Consider the following 25781-nt stretch of genomic DNA (forward strand, 5'->3'; position numbering starts at 1 on the left):
TTTAAAGATGCATACTATTACATGATTACTGTATTGCAGATTAACTTGCAATAATGCTAATGACTCTAAAATGAAGTCCAATTAATAAACAATTGGTTTAACCAACTATTTATGATTTTTTAATTATTTAATTATTCATGACTTCATATTGAATGCTGTAAAATCTCTTGGCTCTCTTCCTGAGGCTGGGAAGTCCTATCTTATTTTTATGTTCTACAACTTTAATTATTCTACATATTTTCCAACATATATATATATGTATAATTTTTTTTTATTCTGAGAATTGGGGGTTAAAACTGTGAAAAATATTTATGGTCATCTTGACATAGGAAACACAGTCTGCTTTCCTCAATTTGAAGCATTTGTTGGTTTGTTTTCTAAGTGCTGTTAAGCAGTAAACTTTTTGAAGCTTCAGATCCCATCACTAAGTAAGAAAAGACAAGATTTATTATTTCTGAGTGTTGCTAAATTTATTTCATCTGCAGTCACTCAAAGAGCAAAATTATTCTGCAGCTCTTAAATGTTGCCTTCTTAGTCCATGAGTAAGAAAACTGTCACTTCTCTGTATTTCTTTCTGAAAGCTTATTTTGACTAGCTTAGCTGACTTTGGAACTGAAAAGCGGTTATTTAACTTTACATGAGTGTACAGTAATGTGTAATCTAAATACACTGTAGCACTTCGAGAGTTATCTGAGAGCTGCTCTGAAAGTATTGTCTCCTACTTTTATTATCTTGACCCATTACATCAGAGGAGGAGGTTGGTGTTATGGCAGTAGAGGCTGAAACTTCTCACCAATATTCTGTAATATTTTGTTGCTGTGTGATAGATGGCAGCAGAAAAGCAGTCTGATAAAATGGCATCTGACATGGAAGTGCCTATGAAGAAAAGGTGAGACACTTGCTGAGTGTTTATGGAGATCAAACAGAGGACGTGAGCACAGTGAAGCGATGTCTGTTGTGTTTCAGCAGCGGCAACAGTACTGTGAAAGGTAAGTCACATTCTGGATGTCTGTGCATAGCTGTCACAGCAGGAAATGAGGAGTGTCTTTATCAGCTTATCTGTGAAAATAGTTAACTAATTAATTGGTGAACTATGTTGCAAAAATTTTCTCTCAGAAAGTGTTATTGTGCTCTTTGTGTCTAATTTCCATAGAAATAAATAGGAGGCATTATTTTCAGAGCAATGTAATTTTAATGTCTTGTACTCTAGGTAGTACCTTTGTGTCATCATTTCTCTTGGTCAGATTCATGCTGTTCTTAGCATGCCACTCTAGCTATATCATTCATTAGTGACCATTGCAGTAGCGATGATACGCAAACAATGAGAATGTTCAGCCAGGACATCCAAAGTGTTTAGAAACAAGCTTAATGTGGGCTAGGTAAAAGATGTTTTTTTCTTTCTTTCTTACACTAATGAAATGAGGGCAACTGTACTTCAGAGTGGCCACAAGCACCTGTATGTTTTCCTTTCATCTCTATATAAAGTACAGATTAGAGCAAGAAGAAATGCACTGCTTGTTATTCTAGGGTTGTACCCAGAGTGTGGTTTGTTCTTTACCACACACAGCAGTATTTTAGTCCTCCCTAGGATTCAAGACCATTATTAATATTTTTAATCAGCATAAGATTGTTCTAAATTCAAGGCATACTCCTTGTTCTACTACCTGTAAGAACATTTCAAATATTCAGTCATGTTTAGATGTGTGAGAGTCTGCCATATTTTAATTCTTTTAAAGATAAAGATGGCAACATGATGCCTGTCAGAGGGTCAGAGGTCAGACTGAAAAGGAGTGTAAACAAGGTGAGGAAAAGCCAAGTAGGTGCCAAGATGATTCCAGTGATTCCAGCAACTGTCAGCAAGAGGAGATGAACTAATATTTAAAAAAAAAAAAAAAAAAAAAAAAAAAGTTTTGATTTCTGTTTTCGCAACTTATACGACATAGAAAACTAGATCACCATACCCTGCTATGTTAAAGTTGGCATTAACTTACACGCTTTGTTTTATCTTACCTTAGAATAGATGTAGGACCTCTCACCTATTCTCTCTGTCACTGGATAATGACAGAAGTGGAAACTTCTCTGGAATATTGAAGAGGATCTTCAAATCTGCTTCAAAAGCAAAAAGTGAGAAGGTTCTTGTGTAAATCTATGTGAACATACACTTCACTTTGTGATTTTTTTTTTTCTTTTCCTCTTTCTCTGTTACTGTTTTCCTTCTCAAATTCTCTACAGGGTTAGGGGGAAAAAACACAGCAGTTCATTCTATTAAGTTGCCTTCTTCATGACACACTTCATGATTTGCTGAACTGTTGAAGATAGGATTTTCCAAATGGGAGAAAAGATGCAAAATGTTGTACTGACCCTATTTTTACATTACTTTTCTCCTCCTGCTATGTTCTGGAAAGCAGTGGTAGTTCAGATGTCTAGATATTTCATTTTATTTTTTAAGAACCGTGATTATAGTGTAAATGTGAAGAAGTTGGTCACATTCCTGAAAACAGAAGGTGTTCTGAAACAACATTTTATGAAAAATATACACTGGTCTTTTCAACTCTGGCTTCCCCTGCAGAGAATGCTTTAGGAGTCTGCTGAATTTTGCTTTAATAAGCTTGCAGAGAAATAATAAGATATAAATATTTTAACCAATAATTAAACCTTTTAAAATACCACACCTTTTAAATACAATCACATGCCTTATAATTAGCAATACTTTCTTGGAAATTAACAATACCATAGTGTAGATAGCTACAAATTGTGAATTAATATCTCCTTATCTTAAGATCTTTAAATAATTTTAAAAGTCTAAAGGGATTTATTTCTAACATTTCTGTACCAATTAGGCTATAATGATTTGCTGTTCTTTCTTCCTTCTCCCAGAGGCTACCCCATGCCACTGCAGAACACATATTTTACATTTTACTTATTTATTCATTTTCATAGTTTCTTGGTAAATATATTTAAGTAAGTTATTAAACCACCCATACTTGCTTCAGAAGAAACAGTGTTATGAACTGACTGACCAGAGTCCTGTCATATGATTAATATGCTAAATATTCTTGTCTCTCTAACTGTGGTATTGCTTTCTTTTTTGGCATAAACTAGATGATTTGCACATTTATGAACTATTAACCATCTTCTATGCACTCCCCTCAGGAGGCTCAATAAAGACATGGAATTATTTCTGCCTAGGTCACATTTATTAATTTCAGTCTCTGCATAAGATTTACATTTTACTGCAGTGCAAGAGGGAGAAATGGAGCCAGGGTTAAAGGGGCATATAAATTGTTAGCTTTCACCAGTTTATATTATCCTCTCTTACCACTCTGCAGTTCAGGAAATTTATTTTATCTTCCTTGTAATCACCTTCCTGAATGCATTTGGTAAACTAGAAGAAGGAAGATTAAAGACAAAATAAACAAACATAAGGTCATGCCTTGCATATTACATCTAGTATAAAATAAACATGAAAGTTTGATTGAAGTTACTCATTAAAATACTGCTACTGCTGAAAGGTTGAGGGGTATCTCATTCCAGTGTGATGTGGGAGATCTGGGGTCAGTTGGTGGGTTGAGTTCTCTCCATGAGCATGCAGATTTAGATTTCTGGTTATGGGAAGAGCAATCTTTCTTGACACATCCATTACAGTAGACCAGACAATGTTAACTGAAAGCACAGTCAGATAAAGAAATTTGCAATGTCAAGTTTATTTAAAAGAAAGAAGAAAAAAAAAAAAAAAAAAAAAAAAAAAAAGAAGGAAAAAGGAAAAAATGTTCTGTCCAGACCATGTTTATTTGCAACAAATCAAAGCCTAACCTGTAACTAATGTAAATAGCTAGAAACAGCATTTTGTGTTGGTTAGTGGGGAATTCTATACAATAATGTGCAAAGTCTCTGTAGCAGTACTGTATTTACTACAAAACAATAGCAGCAATGAGGGTGTAAGGGGAACAAAAGTTTTCGCTTTTCTTTCCTCCCCTCCCAGGATATTTTTCACTTATCACAACAGATGCAAATCCCAACGAAATGGCTGGTTTGGAACTTGCTTTATTTTTAACAAAATAAGCAGTGCGTGAAGCAGAAGACAAACTGCTTCTCAGACATTCCTTCTTGAGGATAGTTTGTTCTCAGTCTATTGTTATGCTGAGATGGATTATTTGTCTCACACCTAGAAAGATCTGTAGCTTTTAATTTCACATTTTGCTCTTAAACAGTGTTAATTATTTTTCTCTTCTCACCATAGATGCTTCCCTGACACTTTAGGAAGTAAGAGTTATAAATTTTTAGGGGAAAAAAATAACAACCTTGCTGATAGCTGGAAAATTCCATACTCTGTAATGGAAATAACTGAGATTTTACTCAAACGTTACTATTTTTCTGCATATTCTTGCTTTAACTATTCCTCAAGAAGAAGCGATTTTGAACAGTAATGGGAGTCAACTGCAATCATTACAAGTACCTTATTTCTGAAAGTAGCTGTATGTTGTCCTTATTGTGAATAATTTCCACTGAGTTTCACTCTGTAAAGTAAATTCAAATACATCAGCAGCTAAAGAAGTGGCCAGTTACAAGACTGCATTCATCCTTGCTATGCAAAATATAGGTTAAATATGCAAGCTTGCATGTGTTTTAATCCAGTGAAAGAGGAAGAGTAAGTCACAGAAAGTACACTAGCAAATGGGCAACCAGTTGAACATGTTATATTTTAATTTGCAGAGACAAAAATGACAAGCAATTTATTTACATATAACTGTACAAAAGCAAATTAAATTATGTAAATATTTCATAAATAGAGGTGGACTAGCGTTTAATACATTTTGCCATGTTTAGCATAGTTGCGTGCATAGTGATTCATAATAAACAATGATAAATTGTTCTCTGCTTCACTATCAACATCCAAGTTGCAGAACAATAGTCAATGATTAATATTACAAACAGATCGTACCACACTGAATGCAAGTGCTTTAAAATTTAGGAAAAAGTTGTCTGAAAGCATACCCCAGGTAGCTGGTAAATATTGTCTTCTTTCTTGTGTTTATGCTTTTCTGTCAATAATACAACTTAACTGATGTAATTTCATCTCTATTGCTATTTCATCTGCTTCATTCCTTAAGGAAACACTGTACGTTTTTTCACCAATGAAAGAAAAGGAAAAGTATTTCATTGTTCAAGTTCTTACAAGTGTTTGGTGATAGCTGTGATTATGGCAAATCTTCAACTATACTCCATGCTTTCCTACACGACAACTTCCTAGGGTAGACTTTCAGTCAATCATCTGAATCCCATTTAAATTCTTCCCCCACATAAAAATAATGTTTACCATTTTTTTATTTTTTTATTTTTTTTTCCTGAAACTCAGGCAGCAGGCCAGTCAGAAATCATATTGAATAAACATAGTGGATCTGAGATCCAAAATGAGCATTAGATTTTAGACCAAAGCTATTGAATTTTCTAATACATATAAAGTTATATATTAATGCATCAATCTATAAAGGTGCCCTAATGTAAAACACATGCAAAGGTCATTTGAGTTTACCATGGAAAGAAATAAAAGGATGATTTCAATACTGTACAACTGAAATGCAATGGCAGCAAAAAGCAATTAAAAAGAAATTGTCAAGTTTCCTGGCAACATGAACTGGTGACGCCTTGCTAAACAACTATAGTATAGACTGATCATTGCTCTCCAGGCTGCAGAATTAAAAACCAAATGAAGACAATCCCAGACCCCCCACAAAGATTAATTTAGAAAAACAACAACAACAAAAAACCCGAACAAAACAACCCTCAAGACATATTTAAACCACAGCACTGTGTTAATAATGTTTAAGACTGGTCCATTAACTGAGTTTGGCAAAGGACTTGTTTTTAAATATATTTATAATTTCTCAGAAAATAAACAGGTAAATATACAGGTTCAAAAAGATTGGGAATAGCCCCTTATCCCTCAGTGTCTAAACCCAAATACCACTCTACCATAGTAACAGGTATAAAAGGCACAGTTGCATATTTTGCATTCACCCTAATTATTTTTTATAGTTTATTTATTTTTATACAAAAGCACTCTATTTATGGAGTGGCACCAGATTTAACCTATTTAAAATAAAAAGAGAAATACAAACACAAAGTATATTTGTGTGTCATGCCAGGTCAGAAGAGTAATCAGCATGTTAATAGTGGCTAGTTCTACTAGAATTGTTGTGAATACTTACAGTAGATAGAACTTAAAAAAAATTCTTTCACACCCATTTTAGTTCTAAGGAGATGCACACAGGTAAAGTATGTAATGACTGTCTTAATGTGGTGTGAAAATCGGTGAGTGACTGCTGATCCATTTAATCTGAAGGTCTTCTATGACCTGAATTATTAGCATCGCAGACAAAGGGTTTAACAATATATTGAACCAAGCTACCTATTTCTTTTGTGTGTGTAATTTTAAATAAAAAAAAAAATTATCAAAGGAAATTCTGTTGAATGTTTATTATGCAATTGTGTATTCTTTTGAAACGTGCAAGAAAAATGTGTATACATTACATAAGCATTTTAGAAGCATTTTTAAACAGGTAATTACAGATTATACAAAGCAGTAACTGCTCTATGCAGTCTCATAACAAAGTACTGGTTTGCATGTCTTCATATTACTTAAATAATTAAACATATGAATGTTCAATCATTATTAATCTTTGATTTTCTTTCTAAAATGTGCCCATTCATCATAACTGCTATACAGTCTTATGTTACATGATGAAAGTAAACTTAAGAGAGAATGGAACAGCCAGAAATAGCATCTCTGACTAAATGGACAAGTGAATTCAAAATGTGATGAGCTGTATTGATTTAGCAACCTCTACTATAGGCTTTTTAAGGTTATTTCTAAGAAACTACCCAAAGCTACATTATGAATACAGTATCTAGAGAGCCATCTAACCATGCTTTAATGCCAGGTGAAACAGCCAGGGATTAGAATACTTCTCCCCTTCTCAGACAGTGTCCTTCAATTGTCACTTCCATGTGAATGTCTGCGCTGTTCATCATTATTACTGCAGCATCATCTAGGGAGAAACTGGCTTAAGTTCTGCACATTTTGTAGCTTTTATTGCACAAAAAACCTGTTTCATTTCCTCTTTCTTTCCTGAACTGCCCAGAGCTCTTGCATACTGTAGGCAGTTTGGATTCCTTCTGACTCATCTTGACCCACTAGGTGAGTATCATATCACATTGTTTATTTTCTACCTAGCCTAAATGTTCTGAGTCTTGACACTGTTTAGTATTGCACTTCACTTGGCTTTAATGCACTTGTGTTTCAAGAAAACCTGCATTACAGTTTTGATACAAATCAATCTGCAACACTGATGACAAAAGACTCAACAAACATTCCTTGTACTCTGAAAAGAAGGTTTTATATCTGAGTTGTGATATTCTCTTGTCATTGTATCACCACATTGTCCACCTTCATCCTACCAAGCATTCTCAATAACACAGCCTTCTAGCAATACTATTATTTTTTAATTTTGACTTCATAAAATCCCTGGAATTGGCAGTATCATACATGAAACATCTGCTGCAACATATCATGTCATCACAATAAAAAACTCCAGATCATTTCCTTTGGGCATTCAACTGAACCGCACGGGAAAAAAATTTGTCATCTGGGCTTGTAGAATGTGCTGCTGTGCAAATGTAACTGAAGGTGTGTTATGAGTACATGTGTATGAGTATATTAGTTTTCTATGCCAAGCCCCAATACTTAGCAGTTCCCCTGATCCATAGTGTGATCTTTGGCCTTTTTGTTATTACTATCTTCCCAGTTAGTCTTGTCCAAAAAAATGATTTCAAGAGTTTACCATTATAATGCTACGGTATATGTGTTACTAATTGTGTTTACATTGAAGTAATCATTACAGAGAATGAGAGAGGAGGAGAGAAAGAGATACAGCTAGAACACATTTGTTCTATGGATAAAACAGAACCAGAGTTCATGATTCATAAGAAACTTTGCCATGTTTTGGACGGCAGTCTCAAGCTGAACATATCTCTGTCACATCCAGCGTCAGATGAGAGGTGAGAATATTAAAGCTGTGGTCTTCACAAAGTGCTTATTAATGATTATTCCTTTACATTTATCTTTAAATCTGTATGGTTTCTGAAGGATTGTCCCTGGTGGGGATCAGCAATATTCAGATGATATGCTTTGAATATATTTTCCCTGACCTGTTATCCTCAACAAGCCAGATGACCATCGAAAAAATGAGTGGCTTAACTCATGCTTCTGCAGAGGAGAAACAACAATGCGTTGTGTTCTTTTTAATCAAGCTCATTACTATGGGAGGAGTTTGCAACCATAGAGTTAGGGGAAAAAAATTGGTGAGGGGGGATTTGACATGCAAGTAACAACATTTTCTACATTGTACAGTATAGTCAGGCAGACAGTATAATTAAATGCCTGCTATGGAGGCAGAAGTGGCAAGCAGAGCTTATGTCTCTTTGGTGGCCTCCTCTTTTTGTTTCTTATTTTTGTTAAAATTGTTTTGATTTTAAGACTTTTCCCTCTTTTCTTGCTTACAACATGAAAGAAATTCGTTGCTGCTTTTTAGCTTACAGGTAAACTTCTCTTCTAGTTAAAGTATTGACAGGAGATGGCTTATATTCCCCTGTCTGCGTAAGGGGGATATCTTCTGGATTGCCTTCTTCTTTTTTGCTGAAACTAGCGGCGCTGAAGGTCTCATAGGATGAGGTCAACTTTTTGTTAAGGAGGTTTCTGTTGCGATCACCCATGAGGGAAGCTTCTCCATTGGCCAGCTTTTCCTGACTGCCCCGTTCATCAACAGGCATGAACGTGGAGAGTTTTGGCTGGCTCTTCTGCTTTCTTTCAGGAGACGTGCGAACTGGCATCCAGCAGGAGTCCGAGTGGCCATATTCATCACACTCTCGGGTACACTTCCCTGTCAGGGCTACATCTGGCAGAGGCCTTGAATCTGAAAATAAAATAGAGTTGCCTTTACAAATGAATACTGCAATGTCTTCCAGTGAAAATGAGAATCCTTAAATCTAAAAAAAAAACTTTTAAAAGTCTTAGTATCAATTTTGCAATAACTTCCTTAGCTATATCTTCTTTTATGCTGCATATGCTCATACGCCAAAAGCATATCAGTACTTTAATGTAAATATTAAGAACTGAAAAGTAAAAATATTGTCAGTTACTATGTTTGTCAATGAATCTCAAAAGCAAAGTCAAATTTGGCATTAGTTACTGATTTTTTGCTGTCTAAAAGAGTCAACCAAGTACTTAATTCTCTGCTGTCAGTTTATTTGAAATTATTGAAAATAGCTTTCTTTGATTTTTATGTAACTTATGTGAAAGGAGTATAAGGTTCTGGAACCTGCAAACTCTTATGATCATTCTTAATTTTTGGCGTTTGAGCAGGTCTGCAATTGACAATAAGACTCAAATTTAACACAAGGTGAATCTCTGGATGTATTTCTCATGGCATGGTATTTGTTGTTAGGACAAGTATGAGGGCTACAATCAATGATTAGTAGTAGCATATAAAGAAACTGCAGTTGGTTATAAGTATGTGTAACCTAGCATGTTCTGGTAATGCTGTTATACGTGCTGTGTATGGTAATGTAGAGAGGTAGGGAGAATCTGAATGCTGCCTGAATTAGTACATTGACAGTTTTCATGTGATGTGCTGTGTTAAAAGGTGTCCTGTTCTAGATCACTGCAGCTGCAGTGGACTTATTTTAAGGACTGGATAGGATGTTGAAATTCATTCTTTTCTTCACTTTATCCTAATTTATGATCTATGAGATATAAGTAAAGCTGCCTACAAAGAAACAAGATGAATCAAAGTTAACAAGGAACAAAAATCAAAAAAGGTAAATTTAATTTTACTTTGTATTTTATATGACTTTCATATACTAAAACTTATATGACACAACTTCTAGGTTTCTTCTAGAAATAATAATTAAAAAAAAAAAAAGAAAAAAAAAAAGGAGTAAGGATCTTCAACATAGAAATAAATAATAAGGTATTTCATATGGAATGCAGCCTTTTTTACCTTCCCAATATCCCACCCAAATTTGTGGGAACTGTAATTTTATCAGTCTTCCAGAAGTCTATTTAGTCTTAATTTTATTCCTTGAAGCTTGCCCGCTTTTTTATTTATATTATTTTTGCTGCCAAATGGCCCCCTGAAACAGTGACAATTCAAAGTATTAAATCTATATAAATTCATAGCTTATAGAACAAGAAAAAAAAACATTCCTGAGGTTTATTTCAAAAAAGAAAATTCTTTGCCTTTCTTTTGGTTTAAAATATATACTAGCAGAGAAGTCGTGTATCATTTCAGCATCTGCAGATTTAATCCTGATAAATCTCCAACAGCTCTTGAAAGTTGGATTTACACGCAACTCCTATTGATTCATTCATTCATTTGGCTATTTTTTATTTAATTATTCATTGCAAGATTGTAAAAATGTGCAATACTTTGTACTTCAGTACATCACTGAACTCAGTGAAGAAAACAGCACTGACATTTATATAGCAGTAATTGTAGCCAAAATGTGTAAGATAGCAAGGAGGGAAACAAAGTTGTTTTTTGTTTTGTTTTCAGTCATACTTTTTTTAAGACTTCTGCAGTTAGACTCAGCCATGACTACTGCATTTGTTTCAATGAAGAATACAAAGGCTATGGACAGTTATCAGTTTAGTTTTCAGATACCTATGTTCTGGAGATGCTCACGAAAGACAGGGAATGTAACAGGAAAATTGACTATTACTTTTCTGCTAAATCTAATATTATTCTGTCACATCCTAAAGGTAAGATGCATAATTAACTGCTGAGCTGTATCTAATGTGCTTTGATTGTTAAAGCTGTTCTTATCTATCTAAAATAAAGCAAACCTACGTTCCACCTCAGTCTTTATAAGGTTTTCAACTAACACATTATTTCTGGAAAATGACCATTAAACATTATGCTTGCTACTACTATTAAGTTATTACTCTGGAAGAATGTAAAGAAATACTTCACAAAAGAACTGTTTGACCTTTACTTAAAACATGAGTGTGTGTTAATTGAAAAATGTTGCTGTTAGTTTTTTGTTTGTTTGTTGATCTTGAAACTGGTAATGTCTCACAATATTTGAGGGTTTCTTTCTAGTGCAGTAAGTCTTAACCCAGCAACACTTCGGTTACTAAAAATCCACCCCATGCTAGCTGAACCATATTCATGAAAGTTTACCATTTTGCATCGTTCTGTTTACATATTTACTTCTAGACAAACGCAGAATCCCTTATTGTAAAATAAAGCACAAAACATCGTGTGAAATCAGCTTTACAGTGCAATGTACTACTTTATTAAGCAATAGCCTGTAAGTCAGAGTGTGGCTCATTTTATCATTCATCTCTTATTTTTTTGAGATAAAGCTATTCTGCATGCCTAGAAAGGAGCTCAAAGAAACTGGATGGAGGAGGATACCAAATATCCTCACAGGATAATCAAGACTCATAACAGGGGGCACTGCCTAGGCTCGATGGAGCAGTGGCAGATGGGAATCCAAGTCAAGGACTCCAGAGGAACAACCACTCTGTCGGGTACCCTCCCAGGGCTATTCCAGCATAGCCATCTGCCCTGTTGTCTGGGAATGAAGCCAATGGCCATGAGTCATCAGCAGCTGATCTGATCATCTTTCAGTCTAGGAGGGATTGCTGTCATGGGATTTAGGACATGATATGGGATGCAGAAGAAAAGCTGTTGGGGATTGTATGGGACTTCATTATCAAATGTTTAGGGGAAGGATCAAAGGTGGAAAAATGGGTTGAGGGAAGGCAGACCTACATATATATATATATACACATACAATCCTAAAATACAGAAATATATATAATCCAATGGTATATATGTATATATATATATATATATATAGTATATCATATATAGAATCATAGCATCATAGAACTGTTTGAGTTGGAAGGCATCTTTACAGGTCATCTAGTCCAGCTCCCCAGCAATGACCTTCAGCTAGATCAGATTGCTTAGAACCCCAAACAGCCTGACCTTGAATGTCAGGTCAACCACTACCTCTCTGAGCAATCTATTCCAATGTCTCACTGTAATAAACTTTTTTCTAAAACCCAGTCTAAAGCTCCTGTCTTTCATTTTGAAACCATTTTTCCTTCTCCTATTACAAAACCCTTACAAAAAAGTATGTCCCCTTCTTTATTCTAGCTCCCCTTCTGATACTGAAAAGTTGTTATAAGGTGTCCATGGAGCCTACTCCAGATTGAATGTAGTGAATATTTATAGTAAATATGTGTATATATGTGTATTATATGTAGATGCATTATATACACACATACACACACATACTCACTATTGATCTCCAATGCTGTTGAGCAAGAGAGAGGAGTAGAAAAAGAAATTCCATCCACAGGTGCCATGTATTTTTGAGTTGTTCTGTGTGGCTTTGATATGCTAGCTGTGTTTATGTGTGGCATACAATTGTGCTCTGTGCACATGCCTGCTGGGGACACATCTTCAGCTTTGTTTCTTGTTGAACCCACAGACATCGAGCTGCAGCAGCCTTGCCTCCTGTAGGCTATTGGTTCCTGTGAGATAATTTTCCCCTAAAACACCCTTCAGTTAGCATTTGGCACATACAGTTAATGTAGTCTTCTAGTCCACTGCTTTCTTGCATCTGTTTTAAGAGCTTAAATCAAGATCGCATTTAAGCCCGCATTTAATCTAACATGCTAATGAAACCTGTTTTCTGCTCTTCTGTTTAAAAGATGGATATAACTTCAGCATTTAGTGGTGAGGTGTGGGATAGGAGTAAATTTTTTCTGTCATTTCTGTCTTAGTTATATCAGAAGATGAGTTATACAGACAGTGCTTTAATGACTATACTATTAGAAATAACTAAACTAGTCAAATGAAGACTAGGGTACCTCTAATACACCTCAGTAGATAACAGAGATTTACCCTTCTTTACAAATAAAACACCACACAGCTTTAACTACAAAGTAATTAAATGTACTTTTGCTAAATCTCTGAACAGATTGACCTTCTTTTGCAGACTAGTGACCTTTAGCGTCTGTTTTCATATTATCTAACCAGGGTTGTGAGCAATCTCTGAGTCTGAAGGGAAAAAAAAAGTTTTCTCCTCTAAAATAAGTTGCATCCAAACTTATCTCTAAATAACATGATTTTAAAATACTCAGCATTTTAAAAGATAGACACTTCAACAGCAATCACCCTACTAGCTGACAAATCTAATAGAATAAGACACAGTAAAGAACTTGTTATCACAGTTTGCAAATCATCAAAGAAGAGAATAACAGATTGCTAAAACAGTTATATATTTTGAAACAGATTCAGATATATACTTAAAATGCTAGTTATTAACAAATTTTATCATACTGTTAATTATTAAGAAAATAAACCTGGGAGGATGGCATTTCTCGTCATATAGACATTCACAGATTTTGAATTTAGTTTTTAGCTGTTTGTACATAGAATATTCAAATTTAAGCACACTATACAAAAAGTTACCTTTAGAAGTGAATATCAAAGAAATCAAATTTCACTTGCATCTGCTCAGACTTGAGCTTAAAAAGAATGGAGAACATTGATTACAGGGTCTCACAGAAGAGAAGGACTGCAGCCTACTTTCTTATTGCATCTCATGTAGGATTATACCAAAAATTTTGCAGCGTTAAATGATAATTACCATTTAAAAATAAAATAAAGTATACTATTGATTCAACAACTCTTTAAAAATCAATTGCTAAGTTCTGAGAAATTTTCCATAAAGCTCTGTATGAAAGCATGTAAATGAATGGGGTTATTTATATGCATGATCATGTTTCTATTGATTGTAGCTAGCTGTTGCCTTAGGACTTGAAGGATTGCTTGTTATAAAAGAAAAAAAATAAATAAATTGCGGGCATCTAGCATGGTAGTGCTGAGAGGGGAAACAATGATCATTGACCGTTTAATCCCAAAAAGCTAACAGCTAAAATACTCCACCCAAATAATTTTCTTTTATGTTCTCTTTTCCCATTCAGAAGAAGGTCAATGAGGTCAGTGTATGTGAACAAGGACAAAGTATTATGAATACAGCAGTCAGTGAGAATGTTATAAATTATGTAATTTAATGTATACACATACATACTGCAGAATTAGAGTCAAAGCTGTACACTCACCCTGGCTTCAAGTTTTTCATCTACCCATTCTTGTATATTTTAAGAGAAACCCACTTTTAGCAATTAGACCTGATATGGTACCAGAATATGCTGTATTTCTGAGGAAGATGTATGGGGCTTTTCATTTTTACATCTTTTGTAAATCACACATAAAACTTACAGCACCAATGGGCTTCATACCCAAGTAGTCTAATGTTCTGTTCCATTTACTGAAATATAAATCTCTTCAGAGCAATACTGAATTCCTATCCATCTGCAATAGCTTGAACACTCCCAGAAATAAGAACTCAGCACCAAGAAAGTATTCTTAGTTGTAGACTTTTTCTGGAGTACATCACTGGAAAGGTCACTTAATACTACAGTAGTATGAAAATACTTTAAACCACACAGTTTGGTCCATGTGATCTGAAGAGTCACTGTTAAATGGTGTGCTGAATTGAATCTATTACAAATCAATGGCTGCATGCAGATTTTGCTGCTATTCCTGATAATAGCCTGGCATGTTTCCAGTTATTGAAAGTCTGTGAAGAATACCTGTTCAGTAGTTTGAGTCTATGGTGAAAAAAATGAATAGCTACTCATTTGCAGAAAGAACAGACACTGTGGTTTGGATGTGTCAGTTCTCACCCCACATTTTCCTAGGCTATGTACACAAATACATTACATTCAGAGTGCTACACAAAAATTCAAGAAGAACACCATCAAATCCATATAATTGAAATGGAGTTCATTTACATAGCTTTTATGTTAAATGGTTATCTGTTTTATAAGATGCATGATTGGAGAAACAACAGAGCTCTTAAATCATCACAAGTATTGACTACATGATCAGAGAACAATAATGCAGAAGAGAGGGTACACACTGTAGAAATTCATATTTTGAGGGGAAAAAAAGCACTGAACTACAGAGAGCTACAACAGTACAGGCTTTGAAATTCCTGCCTTCTAATTGCATCAATTCAGGAACTACAATCTGTAAATGCTGTGGTATATTCCTGACATGCCAAGACACTATTAAAACACTTAAACATGTTTGAAGGCATCAGCAACTTCTTTCTCCGCACCTTAGGCTAAATACAGTTAAACAGCAATTGAACATATCTCAAGAAGCATTTAGTGCCCCAAGGCTTTTACTACTGTCATTCTGAATGTGGCATTATCATGTGCTGCAGAGACAGTGCATGCTATCTCTAAAGCAGTCCTCCTGAATCAAGTCAAACATAGACCCACTGTTTGAAACATGCCAATTGCACTGAAGTAATTAATATATTAATTGCTTTTGGACTAAAACAATTTCAATTATATTGTGCAGAATTCTGAAATGCTTTTCAGTGCTCAAGAAACATTTCAGAGGACAGAAAGTTTTATATGTGCATTAATAGAATTAGTAATATATTGAGAGGAGGTGTGATGATAGGATATAAAATAATGAATTCTGAACCCTTTTATTCTGTTCATATTTAAGGAAAAGGGATCACAGAATGAAAATAAGAACTTAAAGTACTTTACTTGAAATATGACATGCATCTTACACATTAAGTATCATAGTATCATAATCTTGTGTGGGTTGGAAGGGACCTTAGAGATCATCGAGTCCAACCCTCCGGGATTCGAGCCTCCTGTGTAGCAGAGCGGCACTTCTACCACTTGCGCCACAGGGGGGATTCGAACCCAGGCCTCTGGTGTTGCAATGTGTATTCTATAAACAATTCCCAGGACGAGCAAGACCTACTGAAGTAGCATGCCAAAAGTTCAAGTATTTAGCTGATTTTAAGTGAGAGCATAGCTGAATTTTCAAAACAAATGTGAAATGCTTTGCTCTTTATCACTAAAATGAATTCAAATAAACAAATAAATAAAGCATTACTATCAGACAAATAACTGATTCTTCGACATTTGTATACCTTAGCAAGAATGAGAATACACTTCAAGGAGAAAACGGTATTTTTCATGTACCAAAAAGACTTACATAGTAAAGCAAGGGTGGGAACAATCTATTTTGCGCAAGAAATCAGGCTAGAAATAATAATTAAATAAATAAATGAAAAAACTTTGAGGATAAATATAGTGATGGAAGGTTACAGAGTTTCCACCATTAGGATATTTTTAAGAACGCCTAGACAAACTTCCTCCAGGGGCAGTATAAACAATGCTAATCAGCTAATCCTACCTTGGGAAAGGATAGATATACAAAATGATCTCTAAATGTTCCATTCAGCACTGCAGTTCTGTTAATGTGATTACTAGCACTTATCAGTTTTGGTCGCAACCTCCGTAGCTGTTTCTCTTCAACATTTTAGATGAATAAAATGAATAAAACAAATTAGCATTTAACAAATGAGTTAACTGAATGAATACAGAAAGAAAAAATTAGTAATGAAGTTAGTAATATTAGGAAACAACAACAAATCCAAAAAAAGCAATGTTCTGACACCCATTAAGCCTGAAAATGGTTTAATGAGTTAATGAGTTTAATGATTTAATGTGGTTTTTTTTGTTGTTTTGTTTTGTTTTTGACTAACACAAGTTGTTCTGTTACAGGCCAGAGTCATATTAATCAACTGCTTGTCAGTAGAGAATCATAATGTAGGTTGCATACAGTATAGTAAGGGATATAAAATTTAAAATAAAGAATTCTACAGAAATACTAATTTTGTTACTTGATTTTGTATTACTTGGTAATACAAAAGAAAGTTTACCAGAAACACATAGCTTTTTCTCATTTAATTTGTTTTTATCACATAGTTGTGGCTGTTTTATTTCATTTTGTTTCAGAAGACCAATAGCACATGTATAATGAATGAGAAAGCAAAGCAAAAAGTAGGAAAGTAGGATTGCTACCCTGGACTTTAGGAGAGCCAACTTTGATCTCCTTCGGGACCTACTTGGGGCTATCCCGTGGGCCAGGGTGCTAGAAGGCAAGGGGGCCTGTGAGAGCTGGTTAGCGTTTAAACGGCTCTTCTTCCAAGCTCAGGATCGGTGCATCCCTCTGACTAAGAAATTGGGAAAAGGTGCAAGGAGACCTGCATGGATGAGTAAGGAGCTCATGTGCAAGCTCCGCGGAAAGAAGAAAGTACATGATATGTGGAGAAAGGGTCTGACCACTTGGGAACAATATAAGAATGTAATCAGGGACTGCAGAGATGTGACCAGGAAGGCCAAAGCCCACGTGGAGTTGAATCTAGCTAAGGAGATAAAGAATAATAAAAAAGGCTTTTTTTAATATGTTAACAGCAAAAGGAAGGCTAGGGAGAATGTGGTCCCCATACTAAGTGAGGGGGGAGTTCTGGTAACGGGGGATGCTGAGAAGGCAGAAATACTGAACGCCTTCTTCGCTTCTGTCTTTAGTGAAAGGGCTCTCCCTCAGGAATCCCAGACCCTGGAGGTTGATGAGAGAGTCCGGGGAATGGGAGATTTCCCTTTAGTCAGGGAAGAGGGGGTCCGTGAGTGCCTAGGAAACATTAAGGTCCACAAATCCATGGGACCTGATGGGGTGCATCCACGGGTGCTGAGAGAGCTGGCAGAGGTCATTGCTGAGCCGCTCTCTGTAATCTATCAGAGGTCTTGGAGAACTGGGGAGGTGCCTGAAGACTGGAGGACGGCCAATGTCACTCCAGTCTTCAAAAAGGGCAAGAAGAAAGACCTGGGTAACTACAGGCCAGTCAGCATCACCTCTGTCCCAGGGAAGGTGACGGAACAGCTTGTGCTGGATGCCATCTTCAGACAACTGGGTGATAAGGAGGTTATCAGGAGTACTCAGCATGGGTTCACCAAGGGGAGGTCGTGCTCAACTAGCCTGGTGGCCTTTTATGAAGATGTCGCTAGCTGGGTGGACAGGGGGAGGGCGGTAGATGTAGTCTACCTTGATTTCAGTAAGGCTTTTGATACTGTCCCCCATGACATCCTTATAACAAAGCTGAGGAAGTATGGGATAGATGAGTGGACGGTGAAGTGGGTTGAGAATTGGCTGTCTGGCAGAGTGCAGAGGGTTGTTGTTGGCGGTGCAGTGTCTGGCTGGAGGCCTGTAACTAGTGGTGTCCCCCAGGGGTCTGTACTGGGTCTGGTCTTGTTCAACATTTTCATCAACGACCTTGATGAGGGGATAGTGACCACCCTTAGCAAGTTTGCTGATGACACGAAGTTGGGAGGATTGGTTGACACGCCTGAAGGCTGTGCTCCCATTCAGGGAGACCTGGACAGGCTGGAGAGCTGGGCAGTAAGAAACCAGATGAGGTTTAACAAAAGCAAGTGTAGAGTCTTGCACCTGGGTAGAAATAATTGCATGCATCAGTACAGGCTGGGGGAAGACCTGCTGGAGAGGAGCTCTGCAGAGAGGGTCCTGGGCGTCCTGATGGACGACAGATTAACCATGAGCCAGCAGTGTGCCCTTGTAGCCAAAAAAGCCAATGGCATACTGGGGTGTATTAAAAAGAGCGTGTCCAGCAGGTCGAAGGAGGTGATCCTCCCCCTCTACTCTGCCCTGGTGAGGTCTCATCTGGAATACTGTGTCCAGTTCTGGGCTCCCCAGTACAAAAAAAGACAGGGATCTCTTGGAAAGAGTCCAGCGGAGGGCCACTAAGATGGTGAAGGGCCTGGAGCATCTCCCCTATGAGGAGAGACTTAGGGAACTGGGTCTGTTTAGCCTTGAGAAAATAAGGCTGAGAGGGGACTTGATCCAGGTTTATAAATACCTGAGGTGTGGGAGCCATAGTGGTGAGTCTGGTCTCTTTTCAGTAGTGCGTGGGGATAGGACTAGGGGTAATGGGATGAAAGTACAGCATAGGAAGTTCCGCACGAATGTGAAGAAGAACTTCTTTACAGTGAGGGTGACAGTACCTGTGTGACGTGGTGTAGGGAGCCTGCTTTGGCGGGGGGTTGGACTCGATGATCTCTAGAAGTCCCTTCCAACCCCTACAATTCTGTGATTCTGTGAGAATTAAGAAGTACAAGCTTATGTATACAAAATACAGTATCCTGAACTTAAATTCCCTAGATTTTCATTTTCTTGATTTAAATGTAATTGTTGCAAGCCTCATAATCCCTTTAAATCCTTTGATAGCCTGACTTATTTCTATCAGTGAAATGGCAATGTATCTTCTAGAAAAGTAGGACTTTGCGTGGCTTCCTGAAGTAGCACAGACATTAAGATGTAGGACACATTTAAGCTGTCTAATTGTTCTGCCAATAGGATGCTGAAGTATTAATCTGCCACAATGTCATATTACAGATCTTTATTTTTTTCAGTAAAACATGTCAGTGTTTAACAAACTTTGAGCTGAAACAATTCATAGAGCAATTAGAATGTCAGCTTTTTAAAGATGACTCAAGAAAAATCTGCATCAGCACTCAAAAGTCAACATAATTTCCTTGATAATGATACCAAGGTTATGGAACCACAGGAGCTTGGAGGGAAGAGAACCTATTATTAGCTTATCTATCTCAGCTGTATATTGTGCTACCAATTTATTTCTTGGTATTATTTTGTACTTTTCTTCATTAGAAAGGGATGCCAGATAGAGAGTGATTTTGTTACAAGAGAGATAAGAAAGATTACATGATTTTTCACTTCACTGCAATTTATGCCCATCCATAAGGAAACTTATGGGAGTTACTACCATTTTTTAGAGGGTACTAATAAATACATTTTATCCATTCAGACATCTCAAAAGATGTTGAATACTATTATATCTCAAGGATATTTCATAGCTATCTCAGAGAATACTCTGTAACCATACTGAAAGATGAAAATATAGGTTAAAAGCTTAAGTAATTGAAAAGAAACATACATCCTCACTCATGGCTGCATAACTGTTTAGCAGAACAAATGGAAGGAAAAAAAGACAAAACTGAATCAGTTGTGACTACAGGCAAGAATTCAAACTGAAATGAAGTTTGGCTTTAACACAGTGTTTTCACTCTTTTATAACTTCCAATGAGTTACTTTTTTCTTACAGAATTCATCTGCACAAGGTACTTACTTGAACTGACTGTCTTAGTAAGGCCATTGCATTCTTGAATTCATACAGCTCTACTTTCTACAGCAATACATTGCTATATTCTGAGTGTTATTTCATTCCTGCACATACAGAGTAAAACATTATGTAATATCATATGTTAAATATATGTGATTCTTTTCATAAAAAAAAAATGAATTACTCCTTTTCTGAAGAGGTCTGTGTGACCTGCGTATTTTTTGGAAGTCACAGACCCTCAAAGTTAAAGCTAAAGCTCTTTATATTGCATTATTTTCTAAAATGAAGAGGGAAAACTTACAATACTCAATGCTCTGCATGCAAATGATTCTCTAAATAATGTAGAGCTCAGCTTGAAGCAGAAACAAATATCTTGCGACTACTTGTCTTTTTAGCAACCATCAAAAAGAAGTTTTGTTGCAAAATGAAAAAAATATCTACCACAGGATGCTCCATCTAGACTTTTATGCCAAAATAGCAAACCTTATCTCACACAATGGAAAAAAATATTCACTTAATCTGTGTATGCCATACATATTTCTCAAAAAAATAAACAAACAAACCTGTAATTTTACACAATAATATTAAGAAGAGCTGAGATATAAAACCAAATTCAATTGAATTGAAAAGTGCAAAGAATGTATGTTCAGTACTTTAGCAGAGCCTCAAGATGCATGATCCACATGAATGCTAAAAATAGAAATAAAAATATTCTTCTATTAATGCACATTTTTCTGTTTGTCTAAAGTATTCTCTTGAAGAAATGAATTAAATTTCATAATACATACTGCATTATCTTCCTTAATCTAATCTTCATAAAGCATAATACAAATACAACGTTATACAATTTAGGTGAAAATGGTAATGCTTTCTCCTTTCACATAGAAATTAATTTTACTGATTAATTAATTATTGAGTCATAGCTTTTATTGTGTCTCAGTGGTCTGGGCCAGTGTCACTCTGATCTTGATACCAATTATTCTCTAACTCACATCTTTTTACTAAGAAGGGGTAAAATCTGTTCCTAAGTAATGCCCACTTAAGTCAGACAGAAACTTTTTTTTTTTTTCAATAAATACCAATTTATTCATATTTTTCATAAGTACTAATTTTTCTCACTGAGATGATGCAGGGGAGAGGGTGTGGCTTTCCTTCCTTCTTTCTTTCTTAATAGCAAGTGGAAAAACATTCACACCTCAAAAAATGTAGACACAAATAGAGAAAGATAATGAATCTCTCAATATGATTTATGTCCTGCTCAAAGGGATTTATTTTCATTAATTTTTTATTGATTTTTTGAGCTGTGTGTGCAGATTACTGCCAGTGAATTAATTACAAACATCAGCTCAGATTGGTTACACGCTTATGACAGATTAATCTGGGTTATAGTCCATTAGTAATTAAGCACAGCACTAATTCCCCTTGTGCATGTACAGTAGATGGACTGTAATCATACACTTGCATCATAGTGATGTTATAAAAAAAGATTAGAGAGAAGTATCACTTTATTTTGGATGATTTAGCTGATGGAAAGAATAGAAAACGTCTGACTGACACAAAAACAGGGAAGAAAAATATCAAGTCTTACCAGCAAATGTAGATCTAAAGCTCTGAGTAATAGCCATCTCAATCAATCCTTCTAATGGGAGTGGGAATCAAATGAAACCTGTAGTGTGTATGACCCCTTGCCTTGACCTTGAGTGACCTACAGAATTTAATTCATCAGCTAGAGGAGGTGAAGTAAAATTTTTAACTTAGAAGTGGAATCGAGTCTTGGTGAACTGTAATATTTAAGTCAATGTATTAGCCATAACTCACTCATTCCTTAGATGAACATGCTTTAAGAGCATTTAGTACTGCAGTTTCTCTTTTGTATTTTGCAGCACATTGGTAAGTTTTCACTTAGTCTAGTTGCTGATGTATACATTTATCCCTAAAATTAAATAAGTTTAAGTCTCACAAAATATTGTTATTCCTCAGTTTGTGACATCTCCAGATTTTTGAAGAAATATAGTATGTATATTTTGGACTACAGCTTCATAGCTTTTTGAAGAATTAATCAGAAAATGAAGAGATTAGGGTTTTATATGTATATCTTGATTACAGTATCAGAAAATAATGTCACTTTCTTGATTATCTCTGGTATAAATCCATAGTCTTCTTTCTGCTAATCTATTCAATATCAGCTGTACTGGCCAGAATCATTTAGGAATGGTTACTCTGAAAATCTGAACACAACATGGCAATCTAATAGTAAAGGTGTCAAACACAGGAGGTGAGCAGAACACAAGAATATTAAAAGATGAAAAGAAATTTTTCAGAGTGAATCACAGTCTGCAGTTCTTATCAAACCTGACAGACAAATACTGTAAATGAGGAAGAAGTAAACTGGAGGCTTTGGTGATTATTTCAAACAATTTAAAAACAAATTTATTGTTTTTCTTTTATGAAACTGCCTTCTATTTCCATCGCAGTGGGGAGTACAAACACATTAGGTTGTACACTGCATACTCTGCCCAGGAATATTCCTTCCAGGTCATTTATAATATAGTTTCCCCAAAGGAAAATATTCAGGAAAAAAGGTTTCCTGCACAGTGTTTTTATCTCTGATTTCTTTCCAACATTATAACAGAGATGTTATTTGAGACTGCAGTACTTGTGAATGTAAAGCACTGTTCAGTGGAGTACTGCTATTTTTTTCATGTGATAGATTGACTATTAGATAGTACAAATGGCTTTTACGTAGGTCAAATTTTAAGTTTCAACTTGAAAACAACTGTGTTCAAATCCCCTGGAGGACCACTGTTATCTATGAATTGATGTAATAATAATTCCAGAAGAACTATTAAAAAGAATGGAATCTTCCTGAAATCCCACCAGAAACTAGAAATCACATCTAGCTACTCTTGGTCCAGGAATGAGAAGCAGAGAGAGTTGATGGTCATATTTGATCTTCCTTAGTAAACAAAATACTTCTGATTTTTTGATCCATTTGTGAATAAACTTACAGTCCACAATGGTGAATACTCATGATTAGTTTATTAAACTTAGTTAATTTAATTGGACTAACAGCCTATAACTATATTGCCACACACAGATTTATTCTATTTTAAATCACAAATGAGTGAATGACTAGATAAAACTAAAAACTATCTGTTTACATTTGAATGATAGTTGTAAGTGGTAGTAAAGTAATTGGAATAATTAATGTTCCCTCATAATATTTTAACAAAAAATACTTATTAAAATTAACATAAATTTCACTGTTCTCTTTGTGTGAAGGTATTTTGAGGATCCTAAATTTTGTTAGTCTTCTTCTTTTTTTTTTTTTTTTAGATTTATGCATATACTCAAAGCCCTTTCCCATAAGGTATGTGAAAACTGACTAAATATGTGGGATTGCAATAAACTGCAGAACAAAGTCTCAGTGCATGCTGTACCCTACATAAATATGAAGTATAAATGCCTGTGTTCTGAGTTTTGTTAAACTGATTTTGTGCAGCTGCAAAAGTATTTTATGAGGTTTTCTCTGTTTCTGGTTACTAATGCTTTTCATCAGTGAAAGTAAAGAGGATACAAAAAGAGGTCAAAATTGACAGCAAAACTGAATCAGGGCTTCTCATGCCAATGAAATAATGAAAAACAGCACTGTTCTTACAGCAACAATAATGAATATAAATAGACAAAAGACTGAATGGCTACTGAGAGAGAGAGAGCATCCATTTCAAGAAAAAATCTTTTCCTGCCATCACAGATAGCTTTGTGAACTGGCTAAATTAGGATGCCCTTTAAACAATTTTCATGCTTCAAAAAATGTCTGTGAAAGACAGGTCTCCTTTATTTTACTTTAAGGGATCAAATTTAATAGGCTGAATCTTTATCATATTTTCTACACTTTTAATACTCATGTCAATCATTTCAAGATAAAATCTGTTATCTCATTTTTTACATACTTCAGTACTTACTATAAATGTTTTTCCTCACCCTCAGATTTATTGTCTCAAATACATATATCCCTCTTTCTCTACAGATAACATTAGACAAATGCAGCTACTGGCCAAATTATTGTCAAAGGATAATAAAGATTTGCAAAACTCTTCTATCTGTTTCAAAACAAAATCCCTAAGTAAATGTATAAATCTGCATCAAAGTCATTTACTGTTATAGTTGTTTTGCTTTGTTGTTTTGGTTTGCTGCTTATGCAAAAAGATGGACAATCCATCCAAGAAAGATTAAAGAAACGTGTTTCTCCACTTTGATGAGTGATACCACTTTATAAAACCACAGGTTTAAAAGTCAATGTAGATATGTTGTCTGTCTTTAGGTGATTCTGTGAATTTAATACATTTTACAAATTGTTCAAAACAAAATGTCAAACGTTTAAAACTGTTTGAAAATAATTATATCTATCTTCTCCTGGAATAACAAAATAGAATTCTGTTATTATTATCCTTTGGAATAAGAATTCTTCTAGTTAGTTTACAATATTTGTGTCCATGTAGACAGTTTAATCTGAATTAGGATTTGCAAAAATACCTTACAAATCAAATTTCAAGAGATAGAAGTAATAAAAAGAAAAAAAAATACAAAAAAAGCAAGTATTATTTGAAATCTCATTTGTTAGCGTCTCTCTCTTTTACTTATATGTATGAAAACTTGTTCAGCAGCAGGCATCTCTGAATCTGCAAAACAAAGTGCAGTTTTCCACAATAATCTACATTTTGAAAACTCCTTTAGGAATTCTACAATTATTTATAAGATCTCATATACAGAAACTGGATGGAGGAGTAAGAAGTGGCTGTAATTGCAAATTCCTAGGAAAATTTCTTACTGGTTCACGTTTACCTAAACTCTTTCAGGAAAAGCTAATATATACTTACTTAAGTCAAGTCGTACTTTTCATGAGATACATCATCAGCTCACAGCATTTAAAGATTGATCAATCCAACTTAATTTAAATTTCTAAAAAGCACAGATATTTTGCATATTCAGAGACCAACCTCATACTGCCTAGACATTCTTTGCATTTGATATTTCTCTCATCAATAAAGTTCAAATTCAAAGTAATAAAATAAAGCTCACAGCATGCCAGAAATCTGAATTGAGTGTTCTGCATGATCTAGGTCTGTTGCAAAGACAGCATCTGACAATTGCAATTGAATATGAAGGCAAGATTATGTCCCTTGAGATTTATGTGTTTTACATGTTAACTGTTATATTAAGATTTATGCAATTCAAAACTCCTTTGGCAAGGCACTAACACCAACTGCCTACCTAAATTACAGATAATTTCTTCACTGAAAAAGATAAGAGATCTTCCTCACACAAGTAAATTAATGATGGTATCAAAATTGTTTCTGTATTTGACTGTATCTATGCCATTAACATTACAAAGACAGAGGCGATGGAACACCATAATAGAAAATAGAAGAAAGCACTTGTTTCTACTTTGCTGTATAAATACCAAATAATGCATATTCAGTTCAACAGTGTGAAGCTGCTCAGTATGTGTGCTTTTCTGGCTGGTGAACAATAGGTCAAGTGGAACTCTTTAGAGGAAGAGTTCTCCTTTCTTGAGTGCAAATAAACTTGCTTAGCTGAGAGAA

At 35.2% G+C, this 25781-nt stretch overlaps 1 protein-coding gene across 8 annotated transcripts in view; it reads right to left on the reverse strand.

Annotated features, from left to right (window-relative positions):
* Positions 1-4681: 4681 nt before the first annotated feature.
* The window catches only part of PCDH7 (protocadherin 7), a 255648-nt gene continuing 234548 nt past the window's right edge, over positions 4682-25781 (reverse strand). For 7 of the 8 annotated variants that reach the window (XM_085545598.1, XM_085545599.1, XM_085545596.1 and 4 more), the window contains one exon: positions 4682-8972. In XM_085545598.1, coding sequence (XP_085401724.1) covers positions 8593-8972 — 380 coding nt within the window. In that variant the 3' untranslated portion in view covers positions 4682-8592. Of the gene's footprint in view, positions 8973-19039; positions 19131-25781 lie in introns of all 8 variants that reach the window. The other variant, XM_085545600.1, reaches the window with a different exon arrangement.

Source organism: Coturnix japonica, chromosome 4 (genome assembly GCF_054131305.1).
Source record: "Coturnix japonica strain WE chromosome 4, WE-NBRP24, whole genome shotgun sequence".
In the NCBI taxonomy this organism is placed as follows: domain Eukaryota; kingdom Metazoa; phylum Chordata; class Aves; order Galliformes; family Phasianidae; genus Coturnix; species Coturnix japonica.